Source organism: Pinus tabuliformis, chromosome 3_1 (genome assembly GCF_031772625.1).
Source record: "Pinus tabuliformis cultivar Carrire ecotype Pingquan chromosome 3_1, CPIR1, whole genome shotgun sequence".
Classification (NCBI taxonomy): Eukaryota; Viridiplantae; Streptophyta; class Pinopsida; order Pinales; family Pinaceae; genus Pinus; species Pinus tabuliformis.
The window spans coordinates 490426824-490443191 of NC_142301.1; the positions used below are offsets into that span (position 1 = coordinate 490426824).

At 40.3% G+C, this 16368-nt stretch overlaps 1 protein-coding gene across 1 annotated transcript; it reads right to left on the reverse strand.

Moving 5' to 3' along the window:
* Window positions 1-260: 260 nt before the first annotated feature.
* LOC149187940 (allene oxide synthase CYP74A2-like) lies at window positions 261-15890 on the reverse strand. Its single transcript, XM_089409829.1, has 5 exons — window positions 15852-15890; window positions 8931-9413; window positions 8527-8832; window positions 6707-7912; window positions 261-476 (listed from the first exon to the last, which is right to left on the reverse strand). The coding sequence occupies exons 1-5, from the start codon at window positions 15888-15890 to the stop codon at window positions 261-263; spliced, it is 2250 nt and encodes a 749-aa protein (XP_089265955.1).
* Window positions 15891-16368: the final 478 nt, after the last annotated feature.

Here is a 16368-nt window from a genome sequence, read left to right on the forward strand (position 1 = left end):
TTTATTATTAGACTGCAAACACAGCCATTTGAAACGCCTGCATCTCTCATTTTATTATTAGACTGCAAACACAGCCATGTGAAATGCCTGCATCGCTCTCAGAAATTGGCAATGGCATTGCTGAACAAGGAACGGTAATGGTGCGGGAGGTGCAGTATGTAAATATGAAGTATCCAAAAGACGTGAATTCGAATTTTAACCACAGAGAAGTGAAAGAAACCTAAATTGAAACCGACTGTAGAACTTGCATGCTAAATTTTTTAAAAGAAAGAGCCCTTTGTGAGCATTGTAAGTTTGACAGAGGAGGACGAGGACGAGGACGGCATTTCTAAGGCAAATGAATCATCTCGCAAGAAGAAGTGCGCCAGAAAGAGCCGACCCATAGTGCCAACGAAGTCCTTCCCCGCACACTGCTTGTTGTCAGCGGATGTTTCTTCTGTTTGACGCCCATTGGACCACAGGAGGTGCTTCAGCATCTTCTCTGTTGAAAATGTAATTTCAACGCAGCCGTACTGCGCTCTCCAAAACCGCCAGATTGAAAACCACAAAACCGCCTCGAGCACATCGCACCGCCTTCCAATGAAAAGTTGTTTCCGTATATTGGCTTCCGATGCGTTTTGGTGCAGGCACGTGGCTCTCGCCTGACGGCATCTCAGCAACATGGTGGCTTCCGATATCAATCTCCACCGTTGGATTTGCTTCTTCATTCTCCACCGTCGATCTCTGAAGCTGCTGCCCGCTTGCGTCAAAACGAATTTATTTCTGCGTGGAGTGAAATACTTTCTCTGTTGACTGCCACTCCTGTCTGCAAAAAGGAATTAAATTGAATTTATTGCGGGTCGTAAATGGTTGGCAGAACATTTATTTTTATTACTTTTACACCAATGAGAGGTATGGGCATAAAAAGTCATATTCACGTATTATCCTTTTGGAAATGCATTGGATATGCATTAAAAAAAACTAAAACAAATGCATATGTTTTTTTTGTAATATGCGTTGACCATATATGATTGAAAAACCCACGGTTGTAAATAATTTTTATGCACGAAGGTATGGTGGATATTAATGACATGTATGGTCATTATATCATGATATATACGCAATGTAAAATTCATATGAAGGTAGAGCTCGGTGGGTTGTAATGTTTTTTTTAAGTGTTGGCCATTGTGAAATGAGAGCTTAGGGGAGCGAAAAGAATAGTGTGCACAGCAGTGCATGAAAAAGAGCAGAAGTGGAGCATATATGTTATGCAATGTTATTGTTGCATATGAGAGTGGTGTAACGCGCAGCAGCGAAAGAGCAGGGAGTGCTCAGAATGAAGACCAACACATGAAGCAGGTGAAGACATTGCACAGTAGTGCATAGATTTTTTTAATGTATTGGGTATGCATTGAAATGCAGGAGAAAAGAACGCACAAGTATCTTTGAAATTGTGAATGTAATTTACTGCATATGTAAAAGTTTGTTTTACAGCGGTATGTGTAAAATATTTTTACAGCAGTATGTGTAAAAATAGTTTTACACCAGTAAAGTGAAAAGGGGTTTTATAGCAGTAAACCCAGCACAGTGAACTCTCAGGTGGAGAGAAAAGACAGAGTTTTTATTTTTGATGGGTGAAAGTAATTTTGGTGAATTCCTCTCAACAAAGAGGAAGACATATGTAACAGGCTTTATATTTTAATGAATGGAAATGATTTTATGGCTGTGTAATACTCTGTTCTGAGTAATTTTTTTTAAAGCTTCCCTGTGCACAAAAGATCCTGGAACAGTGTAAACAGAGCATTGGCTCTGTGGTGTTTGCTTGTTTGGTTTTTGGTATTTTCTCCATTCAAAAATACCCAACAGTGGTATCAGAGAAGGCTTAGGCTCTTTGAAGACTCAAAGAAGCTGAAGGAAGGTGTTGTTGCAGCAGTCAAACCTCTCCAGCAGTGTGAAGCCACAGCCAAAAGGATTAAGGTATTCCTCAAGCTTTCCTTTGTGTTACTGTTATAGAAACAGTCAGTGATTAAAAAAACACAGTCAAGTATTTGAAGACTAGTTAAGAATGGCAAGGTCAAAGAAGAAAGCATCCAAGCCTGCTAAAAATGTGTCTCCCTTCTCTACTAAACTAGAAGGCAATCTGTTTGAAAGCATTGTATTTGAGGTTCCAAAGTTTGATGGAAACTTTGATGTATGGGAAATAATGATGAGGGCTTTCCTAATGTCTGAGGGGATTGAAGTCTGGGAGTCAGTGATTGATGACAGCAAGATGGATAAAGAATCCATGGAGTATGATGCACAAGCAGCAAAACTTATCTTGGATGGACTCCCTGATTCTGTGAAGAGGAATCTAGGAAAATATACATCAGCAAAGGATATATGGGACAGACTGCATGACCTTCATGCAAAGGGAGCACTGACCATGACAATGAGTCAAGAAGAACCCATCATAGAAGCTGAGAATGAAAAGCTTGACCTCATCAAGCTTCAAGTAAGAGAAAGGGATGAAGAGCTTGCCAGGCTCAAGAAGGAGCTGGATCAATGCAAGAGGAAACATCATGAAGAAGTCATATCCATGACAAATCAGCTGAATAGTGCAAAGAAGCAGGCAGATGCCTTGACAAGTCAACTTGAACAAAGACACAAGAAAGTGAATAAGCTTGTGGAAGAGATTGGACAGTACAAGGTAGATATCTCCTCCCTTAAGTCTGAACTACAAGAAGCCAGGAAGCAGGCACAAGGAGCTGAAAAGAAAATGAAGAGCAGTCAAGCAAAAGATGAAGAAATCTCCAAAATGAAGACAGAGATTATCTCCTTCAAAGTAGTAGCAGCTGAAGCTACTCGTAGCAAGGAAGAAATTGAGGGACAACTAGCAAAGAAAAATAATGAATGTGAAAAGTTAGAAGAAGAGATTGTCCTCCTCAGGAAGAAGATTGAAGGGATGAACAAGATCATGAAGAGCTCTCAAGCTTTGGATGACATGCTCAGCTATCACAGATCTCCATCTGATAAATCAGGACTTGGGTATGTAGGTGAACCCTCAAACAAGGATGAGGATGCTTTAAGCAAAGGAGATGTGAAGAAGCCAGAAAGAGATGGTGATGCTCCTAGTTCCAGCAAAGGCAAGGAGAAAAATGAAGGCTGCAATAGAAGAGATCTTGCTCCAAGTAGAAAACCAGCTCCAAGAAGAAATGTAGCTGATGGCAAAGAGGTAAGATGCAATGGTCATCAACAAAGGATCTCAAGGCAGCAAGGCTTCAGAAGTGCATCAAGGAAACCTCCATCTCCCAGGTACCAAAGTTCATTTTATGGTTATTGTTATGCTTGCTCAAACTTTGGTCATATGGCAAAAGACTGTAGAGCATTTCATGGAGATAGATGTTGTGGTCCCCGACAATCTCCAAGAAATAATCTCACAAGAAGAAATCATGAATTCTTATTCATGAATAAAGTTGAATGTTTCAAGTGTCATAACATTGGGCATATGGCACGTGAATGTAACTTAACATGGGCTCCTATGCAAGCTAGACCCATGCAAAAGAAGAAAGTTACACAAGTATGGAGAAGGAAGGAAAGGCAATCTGAAAGCCCCTTGAACTCCCCAAATGATCTAAATTTATTTTGAGAAGAGTCTGTTGAAAGAAGATAAAGCATACACTAAAGGGGAGCTTGAATTTTTTTTTGTTTGCTGAACTGTATTAACAGTCATTTGTTGATGGAGGATGTATTGCAGCGCAGCAGTTGCAAATGAAATCTTTTTTAATCCCTCCAAAAAGGTAATATGCAGCAGTGATGAAATCAACAATGTTTTTGCTTTATGTTTATGCAATATGCACAGAAATGCATAAAGAAGAAAAGATGGCAGCGCTGAAATGTAAAGAGCAGCAGCGAGATAAGAGAAAAATGCAAAGCATGGAGACCCTCACAGCAGTGGGAAGATAGAATACAAAACAACAGTTTGGAAATTTTTTTTGGAGCACATGGATTAGAATGAACAGCAGTTTGAAATTTTTTTTGTGATGCACATGCATTGAAATGCATAGCAATGGAAGGTAGTTTCCCTTCTATGTAATGTGAGAGAACACACTCACAGCAGAGTGAGTACAATACACAGCAGTAAAAAAAATGTAATGTTTTTTGTATGCAATGCAACATGCAAAGAAATGCATAAAGAAAAACAAGGACAACAGATTTTTAATGCACGCTAGATGTATAAGAATGTGTGTGGCAGCAGAAAGCCAAAGGAATTGCACAGCAGTGCATTGTGTAAAAAAATTTTTGAATGAAGACTAAGATTGTGTGAAGCAAGGGTGCATAAGAAAAGGCAGCAGCCCGTGTTATTTTTTTTGTGGAGAATGAAGTGCCAAGAGTATGGGCACAGCAGTATGATGAAACAAAAGGCAGCGACAGTGCAAATTGCAGAGGCAACGCAGCAGCAAATAAAAACCCAGGGATGACAGTCTATGGTTATGGGTATGGACAACAGTGAATATGGAAAATGCAGCAGCAAGAAGTTATGGACAGCAGCATGATGGCAAGAAGGAGAAGCACACAGCAATGCAAATAAGAAAATGCAGCAGCAAGAAGTTATGGGCAGCAGCAAGAAGTTTTGAACAGCAGCACATGCAAAAGAAATTTTCCTTACAGCAGTAAAGGTAAATGTAATGAATTTGTTGTTCATTGAATTGAAATGCAATATATGCAACAGCAGTGAGTGTAAGAAATGTTTACACACAGCAGTGTAAATTTGTAAATTGGGACAGTGTAATTGTTCCAGAAAAGACAGAGTATTTTGTCTTTGAAAAGTACACAAGCAGTGCAAGTGTAGACACAGCAGTGTGGGGTAGACGCAGTAAAGAAGATGGCACAACAGTGCAGCAGAGAATATGCAGCAGCATAAAAGAACATTGTAATGAGTTTGCACACACAGCAGTGCAATGATTGTTTGTTTTTGAAACTGCATGTAAAGCAGTGTCTGTTTGTAATCCCTCTGTTAATGAGGAAGGTGCTTTTCAGCACAGTCATTTGGTGAAACCCTCTATGAAAGAGGAAGATGCTTTTCAGCATAGTGTGGTAAATCCCTCTATCAAGAGGATGATGCTTTTCAGCATAGTCACTGGTGAATCCCTCTGTCATGAGGAAGGTGCTCTTAAGCACAGTTTCAGGTTAATCCCTCTATTAAGAGGAAAACAACTTTGTTGTTTGTGGAACTGCATCAGAAGCAGTTGGTGAATCCCTCTATGTGAGGAAGATGTCTTTGTAACAGCAGTGTTGGTGAATCCCTCGATGTGAGGAAGTGTTTGGGTATGTTTGAACGCCCAGCAGTTGAAATTAAAGGGGAGTGTTGAAAATGTAATTTCAACGCAGCCGTACTGCGCTCTCCAAAACCGCCAGATTGAAAACCACAAAACCGCCTCGAGCACATCGCACTGCCTTCCAATGAAAAGTTGTTTCCGTATATTGGCCTCCGATGCGTTTTGGTGCAGGCACGTGGCTCTCGCCTGACGTCAGCATCTCTGACATATCGGGAGGTAAAGCTCAGCAACATGGTGGCTTCCGATATCAATCTCCACCGTTGGATTTGCTTCTTCATCCTCCACCGTCGATCTCCGAAGCTGCTGCCCGCTTGCGTCAAAACGAATTTATTTCTGCGTGGAGTGAAAGACTTTCTCTGTTGACTGCCACTCCTGTCTGCAAAAAGGAATTAAATTGAATTTATTGCGGGTCGTAAATGGTTGGCAGAACATTTATTTTTATTACTTTTACACCAATGAGAGGTATGGGCATAAAAAGTCATATTCACGTATTATCCTTTTGGAAATGCATTGGATATGCATTAAAAAAAACTAAAACAAATGCATATGTTTTTTTTGTAATATGCGTTGACCATATATGATTGAAAAACCCACGGTTGTAAATAATTTTTATGCACGAAGGTATGGTGGATATTAATGACAGGTATGGTCATTATATCATGATATATACGCAATGTAAAATTCATATGAAGGTAGAGCTCGGTGGGTTGTAATGTTTTTAAGTGTTGGCCATTGTGAAATGAGAGCTTAGGGGAGCGAAAAGAATAGTGTGCACAGCAGTGCATGAAAAAGAGCAGAAGTGGAGCATATATGTTATGCAATGTTATTGTTGCATATGAGAGTGGTGTAACGCGCAGCAGCGAAAGAGCAGGGAGTGCTCAGAATGAAGACCAGCACATGAAGCAGGTGAAGACATTGCACGGTAGTGCATAGATTTTTTTTAATGTATTGGGTATGCATTGAAATGCAGGAGAAAAGAACGCACAAGTATCTTTGAAATTGTGAATGTAATTTACTGCATATGTAAAAGTTTGTTTTACAGCAGTATGTGTAAAATATTTTTACAGCAGTATGTGTAAAAATAGTTTTACACCAGTAAAGTGAAAAGGGGTTTTACAGCAGTAAACCCAGCACAGTGAACTCTCAGGTGGAGAGAAAAGACAGAGTTTTTATTTTTGATGGGTGAAAGTAATTTTGGTGAATTCCTCTCAACAAAGAGGAAGACATATGTAACAGGCTTTATATTTTAATGAATGGAAATGATTTTATGGCTGTGTAATACTCTGTTCTGAGTAATTTTTTTTAAAGCTTCCCTGTGCACAAAAGATCCTGGAACAGTGGAAACAGAGCATTGGCTCTGTGGTGTTTGCTTGTTTGGTTTTTGGTATTTTCTCCATTCAAAAATACCCAACATTCTCGCCTTCCTCGCCCATGAATCGTCGCAGAACGAACTTCTGTGCCTTGTAGAACACTTTGGGATCCCGGGTTGCAAACGGTTGGTACCCGCACAACATATCGCCCTTCTTCACCGCATAACGCCCGTCATGGGATTCGACGAAGAAATCTTCCTTGGCTTTCCCGTACTGCAGTGGCACAGGCGGCTCTATCCTCATCACTTCGTACGCAGTAGATTGAACCAGGGCCATGCTCTCGAGAGCCTTTCCATTGAGTCCCCCATGTGCTTCAGCGGCTCCGCGGACCTCTTCGGCGAGATCTTTGTGCAATTTGCCGCCGGCGTCGGCAATATATTTGAGCATACTGGTAAAATAAACGTGCAGTCCCCCGAAGGCATTGAAAGCGATGTAAAACATAAGATTATTGCAGGCCTCTTCTCTGTTCAGTCTGAACTGCTTTTCGGCCACATCCAGCACAGAAGTCGCATTCATCCACAGGAAATTATAGAGTTTGTGGTAATCTTTGGAGACGAGGAAGAATGGCAGGGGAAATAAATGGATGGTGAGCTCATCCAACAATTTCGGAAGGACGCCTGAGCTTATGGTAGGAGCGACCACAGCAGCCAGCCAGTTTATAATACAGGAAGGACCGTCGGTTCCGAGGCTGGCTGGGCCGGGAGCCACCGGGTCGGCGCCGGCAATGGACCGGAAAAGAAAATTACATAGCAATTGATCCATCTGATCACTGAAAGTTGCCTTCCCGCTACTCGCCATTTCATTCTCGAGGGCCACGCTGAGCTCATGGAACACCTTGGCAAACTCCGGAAAATTTCTCTCTCGATTTGTGCAGAGTAAGTCAAGGCACCAGCTCTTAAGCCTGTGATGTTTTTCACAAGATGGGTCCATAAAAATGGTAGACCTGTATCCCCCGGTGAATTTGAGGCTGGGCATGTAAGAGCCCGCCAGATAACTCTTATCCACCTTACTCAAATCGTAGAGCACGGGGAAGCTCTTACCATCCAGCAATATTATGACCCGATTGTAGGAGAAGAAAGGCGGACCAGGCGGCATATTCACTCTGAACACTGTGCTCTTATATTTCTCCACACGACGTTCGAAGAATTTATCTGTTCCTTTGAAATATTCGAATCGATCCAAGATGGCTCCAATAAAGGGAAGACCATAACTTCCAAGGATCTCCATTACAGGATGTTGGGGATTTTTCTGGTAAAATCTCAAAAACAAATAAAAACTGAACACACAGAGGCAATGTTGTGTTTCTATCTTTCCAGGATCTTTTGTGCACAGGGAAGCTTTAAAAGAAATGACTGAAGAACAGAGTATTACGTCACCAGAAAATGATTTCTAAATGATTTCTATTCATTAAAATGAAATGCTGATACATATTCATCCTGGTTGCTGAGAGGGATTCACCACAAAAAAAACATTCATCCAACAAAATATTTACTCTGTCTCCACCTGAGAATTTACACTGTTGGTGTGTAAAGATCTCTTTTACATTTATTGGTGTAAAAATCTTTTACACATACTGCTGTAAAAACATTGTGAGAATAATGCAGAAATAGATTTAGTTATGAGTGGTTGAACTGAATTAGTTGTAGGTGGTTGAACAGAATTAGTTATGAGTGGTTAGGTGTTATTCCTATATAAGTGTGATGTAATTGAACAAATAGATTAATAAAAGTTTGTGAGTTTTCTGTTTTAATTTGGTATCAGAGCTCAGGGTTTGAGCTGGGGTGAGAGCGCAGGTGAGGAAGGCCGAGTGGTGTTTGCGTGAGGCCGGATCTGCTGTTGAAGAGTGAACTTGTTTGTGCCACCTGCGAAGCTGTGGAACCGAGTGTTTTGTCTGGAGATGTGGAGAGCCCGTTGTGAACTCTGTAGCGCTGAGGTGTGTGGAGAGCCCGTTGTGAACTCGTCAACAGATCTTGTCCACGAGAGGCCACGGGAGACTCGTCTTTGAATATACGGCGAGGGTTTTTCTGTGTTTTGTCTGGAGATGTGGAGAGCCCGTTGTGAACTCTGTAGCGCTGAGGTGTGTGGAGAGCCCATTGTGAACTCGTCAACAGATCTTGTCCACGAGAGGCCACGGGAGACTCGTCTTTGAATATACGGCGAGGGTTTTTCTATACAGCGAGGGTTTTTCTCTTATTTCGCAGCCCGAGCATACTCCAGGTCCGTAATTTCTTCTGCGACTGCGGCTGAATCCGGTGCAGCAGGATACGCTGACGTGTGGACAACAATCCGGGTATCGGTTTTTAAATTCTGAGCAGATTCGGGTATCGGTTTTTTTTAAATTCTGCAATCTTGTGAGCAGTTCTCTCTTATTTCGCAGCCCGTATTCTAATTCAATCTGCAGATCCACTCCAGAACTGTGGCAACGTGTTATTGGATGCAATCTACTGTTGAATTGACCAAGCTTTGTAGTGTTTGTGTGGTGCTGTCCATCGTTGTCCAGAACGCTGTCAAGAACGCCCTGTCCAGAATCCACTTGCTGGTGTGCTGCCAAGACCCCTGTCAAGAACTCGGGTAGCAGTTGCTGTTGTGCGTATGTGCTGCCAAGACCCCTGTCAAGGACTCGGGTAGCAGTTGCTGTTGTGAGAACCGGTGTGTCCAGAAGAAGACAGAGACTCCCTGCGTGTGTTTCTTTGATTTTCTTGAAACCTTGCTGCCAGAACTTTGCTGGTGATAAAGCTAACTGATATGTCTATTATTTTAGACAATGATCTTTTTAATGATCATTTTCTCATGAACCCATTTGGGATTCACAGTGTTTTTGAGTCCATTGACAAAGAGTTTCATGTTGTTGAAGATCATGTCCCTGAAGAAATCACTCATGTTGTTGAGAATCACGCTCATGTTGTTGAGAATCACGCTGTTGAAGAAATCACTGAGATTAAAACTTGCCCGGTTGTTAGAAGTTTTATTGGATCTACTTTCAAGATGACTGCTACTTTGGAGGATACTACCATGGATGTTCTTCGAAGGCCGCTCATGTTCAAAGATGACTGCATTTTGGTGACTCCTTCGTTGGTTCCTCATGGAAAGTGGGGAGAACATGAATTAAATTACCTCGTTCGAGATCTTGCATTGCCTCTCAATCCAAAAGAGGTTGTTGACGTTAAGTATGTAAGCAAGGAGCAAAGGAATTTCATAAGGAAACCCAAAAAGGTGAAGATGAAACTGCACCAGCAATGGAAAAGGAACAAGCATGGACCTTTTAATAAGAAGACAAAAATGAAATTGTGTGTCTTTGAAATGTTTTGTTGTAAGCCTAGCTGAGACTTAAACCAGCAGGCAAGTTAAAGTTTAAGTCGTCATGATTAAGAACATAGTTTCTTGTATATCGTGCTATAGTATATATTTGTTATATAGTTGGAATTAAGGGGGAGTGGTAGAAAGGTATTAATTCCAACTGCCCTCTGTTAATGCAGTAGTTAGATCAATCTAGAGAATACAACAGATCTTCAAAGCACAAGTTCTAGAAGTCAGTTAGGTATTGTAGAAAATCCATTTCTCCATTAAGGGAGGATGTGAGAATAATGCAGAAATAGATTTAGTTATGAGTGGTTGAACTGAATTAGTTGTAGGTGGTTGAACAGAATTAGTTATGAGTGGTTAGGTGTTATTCCTATATAAGTGTGATGTAATTGAACAAATAGATTAATAAAAGTTTGTGAGTTTTCTGTTTTAATTAACATTTTACATATGCTGTAAAATTTTTACATTGCATTTCATTTTCAAAAATAAAAACTCACAGTCATTCATATTACTGTGCGTTCTTCCATTTGTTTGAGCAACACAAAAATACATTTCAACCCCTGGTTATTCATATGTTTTGCACTGCTGTGCGTTGTGCTCCCCACTCTGTTCTCTTTCACTGCCCCGAGCTCACATATTACAATTGTCAACTGCATAAAAAAAATTACACACGAGCTCTGTTCTTAATCTTTTCTTCCTCTTCGACTTCGCACTGCTGTGCGTTATGCTGCCTGCATCATTCACCAGTCTTCGTTCTCGTTCTCCCTTTTCTTTATTCACATGTGCATGTGTTCTCAAAAATGGTCTGCGTATTGCCCTATTTTTTTTACTCTGCCCCCTGTTCTATTTTCTACACACTACAATACACATTCTTTTCATTGTAATACATTTTTATATAAATGGTCAACGCACATAACAAATATATAAGTAATATATTTTTGTGCCCATGCTTTAGTATGATTAAAACCTAAAGTTTTACAGACAACTTACGAATCCATTTAATTTTCAGCATGGTGAAGGTACTTCATTAATTTGCTTGACAGATCGACAGTCAACTCAAACGTTTGATTTACTCCACGCAATGCATTTAATTGCTGGCTCGTGTGCAGGTTTGGTTGATGGATGGCGGAGAATGATGGAGCAGATCGGACGGCAGACAAGAATATCGGGAGGCCTCTTCCTGCTGAAAAATAGCGCCCGGAAAATGACCTCTGCTTACGTATGCAGAGAACCACGTGTCTGCACTATATTGTATCGGGCTCAATTATACGGAAACCACTTTCAGCTGGAAGGCGGTCCGATATGCCCTGGTGGTTTTTGCTGAGCGGTTTTGTGCTGCCGTCGTTGTCCACGTCCGCCTGTAATTGGAATTAATATTCCAACACTCCCCTTTAATTTCAACTGCTGGGCATTCTGTCATACCCAAACACTTCCTCACATAGAGGGATTCACCAACTGCTGTTACAAAAATATCTTCCTCACATAGAGGGATTCACCAACACTGCTTCACATGCAGTTCCACAAACAATCAAAGTTGTCTTCCTCTTAACAGAGGGATTCACCTGAGACTGTGCTGAAGAGCACCTTCCTCATGATAGAGGGATTCACCTGTGACTGTGCTGAAGAGCACCTTCCTCATGACAGAGGGATTCACCAGTGTATGCTAAAAAGCATCTTCCTCTTGACTGAGGGATTCACCATGACACTGTGCTGAAAAGCACCTTCCTCTTTAACAGAGGGATTCAACAAGAACTTCACTTCCTCTCACAGAGGGATTACAACCAGACACTGCTTTAGATGCAGTTCCAAAACAACCGAAAATATTACTCTGTTTTCTTCCTGAGATTTTACACTGCTGTGTGTAGAAATCTCATTTACATTTACTACTGTAAAAACAGAGTATTACATATACTTCTGTAATAAAAAAAATTACTTACATTTACTGCTGTAAATGTAATTCCTTACACACAAAAAAAATCTCCTTCACTGTCGCGCTGCTGCACCTCTCTTGCTCTTCATGATTGCCCTTTTCACTGCTGTGTAAAAACACATTTCTTCATTCTCTCTTAGCTCTGGTTTCATTTTCTTCGCACTGCTGTGCTTCTCCTTCTTGCCATCACGCTGCTGCCTTTTTCTTATGCACTGCTGTCCATACCCATAACCATAGACTCTGTCTCCCCTGGGTTTTTATTCGCTGCTGCGTTGCCTCTGCAATTTGCACTGCTGTGCGTATTTCATTTCATCACACTGCTGTGCCCATACACTAACTCTTTACTCTGCATTACTTGCATATAAAAAAAAATCATCCTCACGCTGCTGCATTTCATTCTCCACACAAAAAAAATTAACACGGGCTGCCCCTGTTCCTTTTTACACCCTTGCTTCACACAATCTTCGTCTTTATTTTTTTTATTTACACAATGCACTACTGTGCAATTCCTTTCGTTTTTTTTTGCTGCAACACACATTCTCATTCATCCCATGTGCATTAAAAATATATGCTGCCCCAGTTTTTCTTTATGCACTTCTGTGCATATTGCATTGCATATGTGATAAAAAACATTACATTTTTCAACACCGCTGCATGTTACATTTCAGAAAGATTAACTAAAATATTTCATTTGCGCTGTGCTGCGCTGCAATACATCCTCCACGCAGTCTCCATGCCCTGCAGATTTTTTTTCTCTGCTTTTATGGAAGATTTAATTCCATATCTCTCCCGTATAACAAGATCTTCATCAAAGAATGACTGTTAAAACAGTTCAGCAATAATGATCAATAATTACAGGCTCCCCTTTAATGTATGCATTGCTTTCTTTCAGCAAAGTTTTCTCAAAAGAAACTTAGATCGGCTGAAAAGTTCAAGGGACTTTCAGACTGTATTTCCTTCCTTCTCCATACTTGTGTAACTTTCTTCTTTTGCATGGGTCTAGCTTGTGTAAGAGCCCATGTTAAGTTATAATCACGTGCCATATGTCCTATGTTATGACACTTGAAACATTCTACATCGTTCATGAATAAGAATTCATGATTTCTTCTTATAAAATTATTTCTTGGAGATTGTCGGAGACTACAACATCTATCTCTATGAAACGCTCTACAGTCTTTTGCCATATGACCAAAGTTTGAACAAGAATAACAATAACCATAAAATGAACTTTGGTACCTGGGAGATGGAGGTTTCCTTGATTTACTTCTGAAGCCTTGCTGCCTTGAGATCCTTTGATGATAACCATTGCATCTTGCCTCTTTGACATCAGCTACATTTCTTCTTGGAACTGGTTTTCTGCTTGGAGTAGGATTTCTTATACTGTAGCCTTGATCTTTCTCCTTGCCTTTGCTGGAACTAGGAGCATCACCATTTCTTTCTGGCTTCTTCACATCTCCTTTGCTTAAAGCATATTCATTCTTGTCTGAGGGTTCACTTACATACCCGAGTCCTGATTTATCAGATGGAGATCTGTGATAGCTGAGCATGTCATCCAAGGCTTGAGAGCTCTTCATGATTTTGTTCATCCCTTCAACCTTTTTCCTGAGGAGGACTATTTCTTCTTCCAATCTTTCACATTCATTATTTTTCTTTGCAAGTTGTTCCTCAGTTTCTTCCTTGCTACGAGTAGCTTCAGCTGCTGCTATTTTAAGAGAGATGATATTTGTCTTCATTTTGGAGATTTCTGCTTGACTGCTCTCCATTTTCTTTTCAGCTCCTTGTGCCTGCTTCCTGGCTTCTTGTAGTTCAGACTTAAGGGAGGAGACCTCAGCCTTGTACTGTCCAATCTCTTCTACAAGTTTGTTCACTCTCTTGTGCCTTTGTTCAAGTTGACTTGACAAGGCATCTTCCTGCTTCTTTGCTTTATTCAGCTGATTTGTCATGGATATGACTTCTTCATGATGTTTCCTCTTACATTGATCAAGCTCCTTCTTAAGCTTGGCAAGCTCTTCATCCCTTTCTTTTACTTGAAGTTTGATGATGTCAGCCTTCTCACTTTCAGCTTCTATGATGGGTTCAGAATTTTCTTCTTCACTGATGGTCATGGTCAGTGCTCCCTTTGCATGAAGGTCATGAAGTCTGTCCCATATCTCCTTTGCTGATGAATATTTTCTTAGATTCTTCTTTATAGAATCAGGGAGCCCATCCAAGATTGTCTTTGCTGCTTGTGCACTATATTCCTTGGATTCTTTATCCTTCTTGCTATCATCCATCACTGATTCCCAAATTTCAATCCCTTTAGACTTTAAGAAAGCTCTCATTTTTATTTCCCATATATCAAAGTTCCCATCGAACCTTGGAACCTCAAATAGAATGCTTTCAAATAGATTGTTTTCTATTTTAGTAGAAGAGGGAGACACAACCTTAGGAGGATTGTAGGCTTTTTTCTTTGACCTTGCCATTCTTAACTATGCTTCAAATTACCTGATTGTGTTTTTAAAATGACTCTCTGTTTCTTCAACAGCAACACAGAAAAAAAACTTTGAGGAATACCTGGGTTCTTTTGCCTGAGACTTCACTCTGCTGGAGAAGCTTTCTCTGCTACAACAAGATTCTTTCCTTCAGCTTCTTTGTCACCTTCAAAGAGCCTAAGCCTGCTCTGATACCACTGTTGGGGATTTTTCTGGTAAAATCCCAAAAACAAATAAAAACTGAACACACAGAGGCAATGCTCTGTTTCTACCTTTCCAGGATCTTTTGTGCATAGGGAAGCTTTAACAGAAATGACTGAAGAACAGAGTATTACGTCACCAGAAAATGATTTCTATTCATTAAAATGAAATGCTGATACATATTCATCCTCGTTGCTGAGAGGGATTCACCACAAAAAAAAACATTCATCCAACAAAATATTTACTCTGTCTCCACCTGAGAATTTACACTGCTGGTGTGTAAAGATCTCTTTTACATTTACTGGTGTAAAAATCTTTTACACATACTGCTGTAAAAACATTTTACATATGCTGTAAAATTTTTACATTGCATTTCATTTTCAAAAATAAAAACTCACAGTCATTCATATTACTGTGTGTTCTTCCATTTGTTTGAGCAACACAAAAATACATTTCAACCCCTGGTTATTCATATGTTTTGCACTGCTGTGCGTTGTGCTCCCCACTCTGTTCTCTTTCGCTGCCCCGAGCTCACATATTACAATTGTCAACTGCATAAAAAAAATTACACACGAGCTCTGTTCTCAATCTTTTCTTCCTCTTCGACTTCGCACTGCTGTGCGTTATGCTGCCTGCATCATTCACCAGTCTTTGTTCTCGTTCTCCCTTTTTTTTATTCACATGTGCATGTGTTCTCAAAAAATGGTCTGCGTATTGCCCTATTTTTACTCTGCCCCTGTTCTATTTTCTACACACTACAATACACATTCTTTTCATTGTAATACATTTTTATAAAAATGGTCAACGCACACAACAAATATAAAAGCAATATATTTTGTGCCCATGCTTTCGTATGATTAAAACCTAAAGTTTTACCAACAACTTACGAATCCATTTAATTTTCAGCATGGTGAAGGTACTTCATTAATTTGCTTGACAGATCGGCAGTCAACTCAAACGTTTGATTTACTCCACGCAATGCATTTAATTGCTGGCTCGTATGCAGGTTTGGTTGATGGACGGCGGAGAATGATGGAGCAGATCGGACGACGGACAAGAATATCGGGAGGCCTCTTCCTGCTGAACAATAGCGCCCGAAAAATGACCTCTGCTTACGTATGCAGAGAACCACGTGTATGCACTATATTGTATCGGGCTCAATTATACGGAAACCACTTTCAGCTGGAAGGCGGTCCGATATGCCCTGGTGGTTTTTGCTGAGCGGTTTTGTGCTGTCGTCGTTGTCCACGTCCGCCTGCAGTTGGAATTAATATTCCAACACAGGAGCCCTCTCTGGTGCGGCCGCGTTTGCTGTCTCCATCGTCTTGAGGGTCGCTAAACTTACTGAAATATGGTAAAGAACCCTTTGTGAACCTAATGTATTGTGCTGTGGTGGAAGGTAGCGATTATATAACACAGACAGGGCATGAGGACTTGCGAACAACATGCAATATTAAATAGTTTCATCTAATGGGCTCTACGCCATTTCCAAGGCAACATGGTTTCGAGATAATTTATTTACATTATACACAAAATAGAATTATAGTGAATAACTAGTTCTCTTAATAGTTTAATATTATTCATCATGATTGTAGTTCTATATTCTCTATAAATATTTTTATAAAATAGAAGTTAATAGTGCTTAAAATAAAAAATTTGACCAAGTTTTGATACGAAATACTAAAACTTGATTTGATTGAGTGATGAAATAGGTCCTATGACACAATTACCATAAACTTTTGTAGCGGAGAATTGAAGTGGAAAATAGATAATGAAAAACACATTGAGAAATTCATAGC

What these genes read in the sequence shown, in the direction of transcription:
- LOC149187940 (XM_089409829.1), bottom strand. Translation starts at nt 15,890, where the DNA reads ATGGAGACAGCAAACGCGGCCGCACCAGAGAGGGCTCCT. An exon ending in CCGCACCAGAGAGGGCTCCT is followed by an intron (nt 9,414 to 15,851) that starts GTGTTGGAATAT and finishes CTAAAATAATAG; the next exon opens with ACATATCAGTTAGCTTTATC. An exon ending in TGGGCGAGGAAGGCGAGAAT is followed by an intron (nt 477 to 6,706) that starts GTTGGGTATTTT and finishes TCAACAGAGAAG; the next exon opens with ATGCTGAAGCACCTCCTGTG.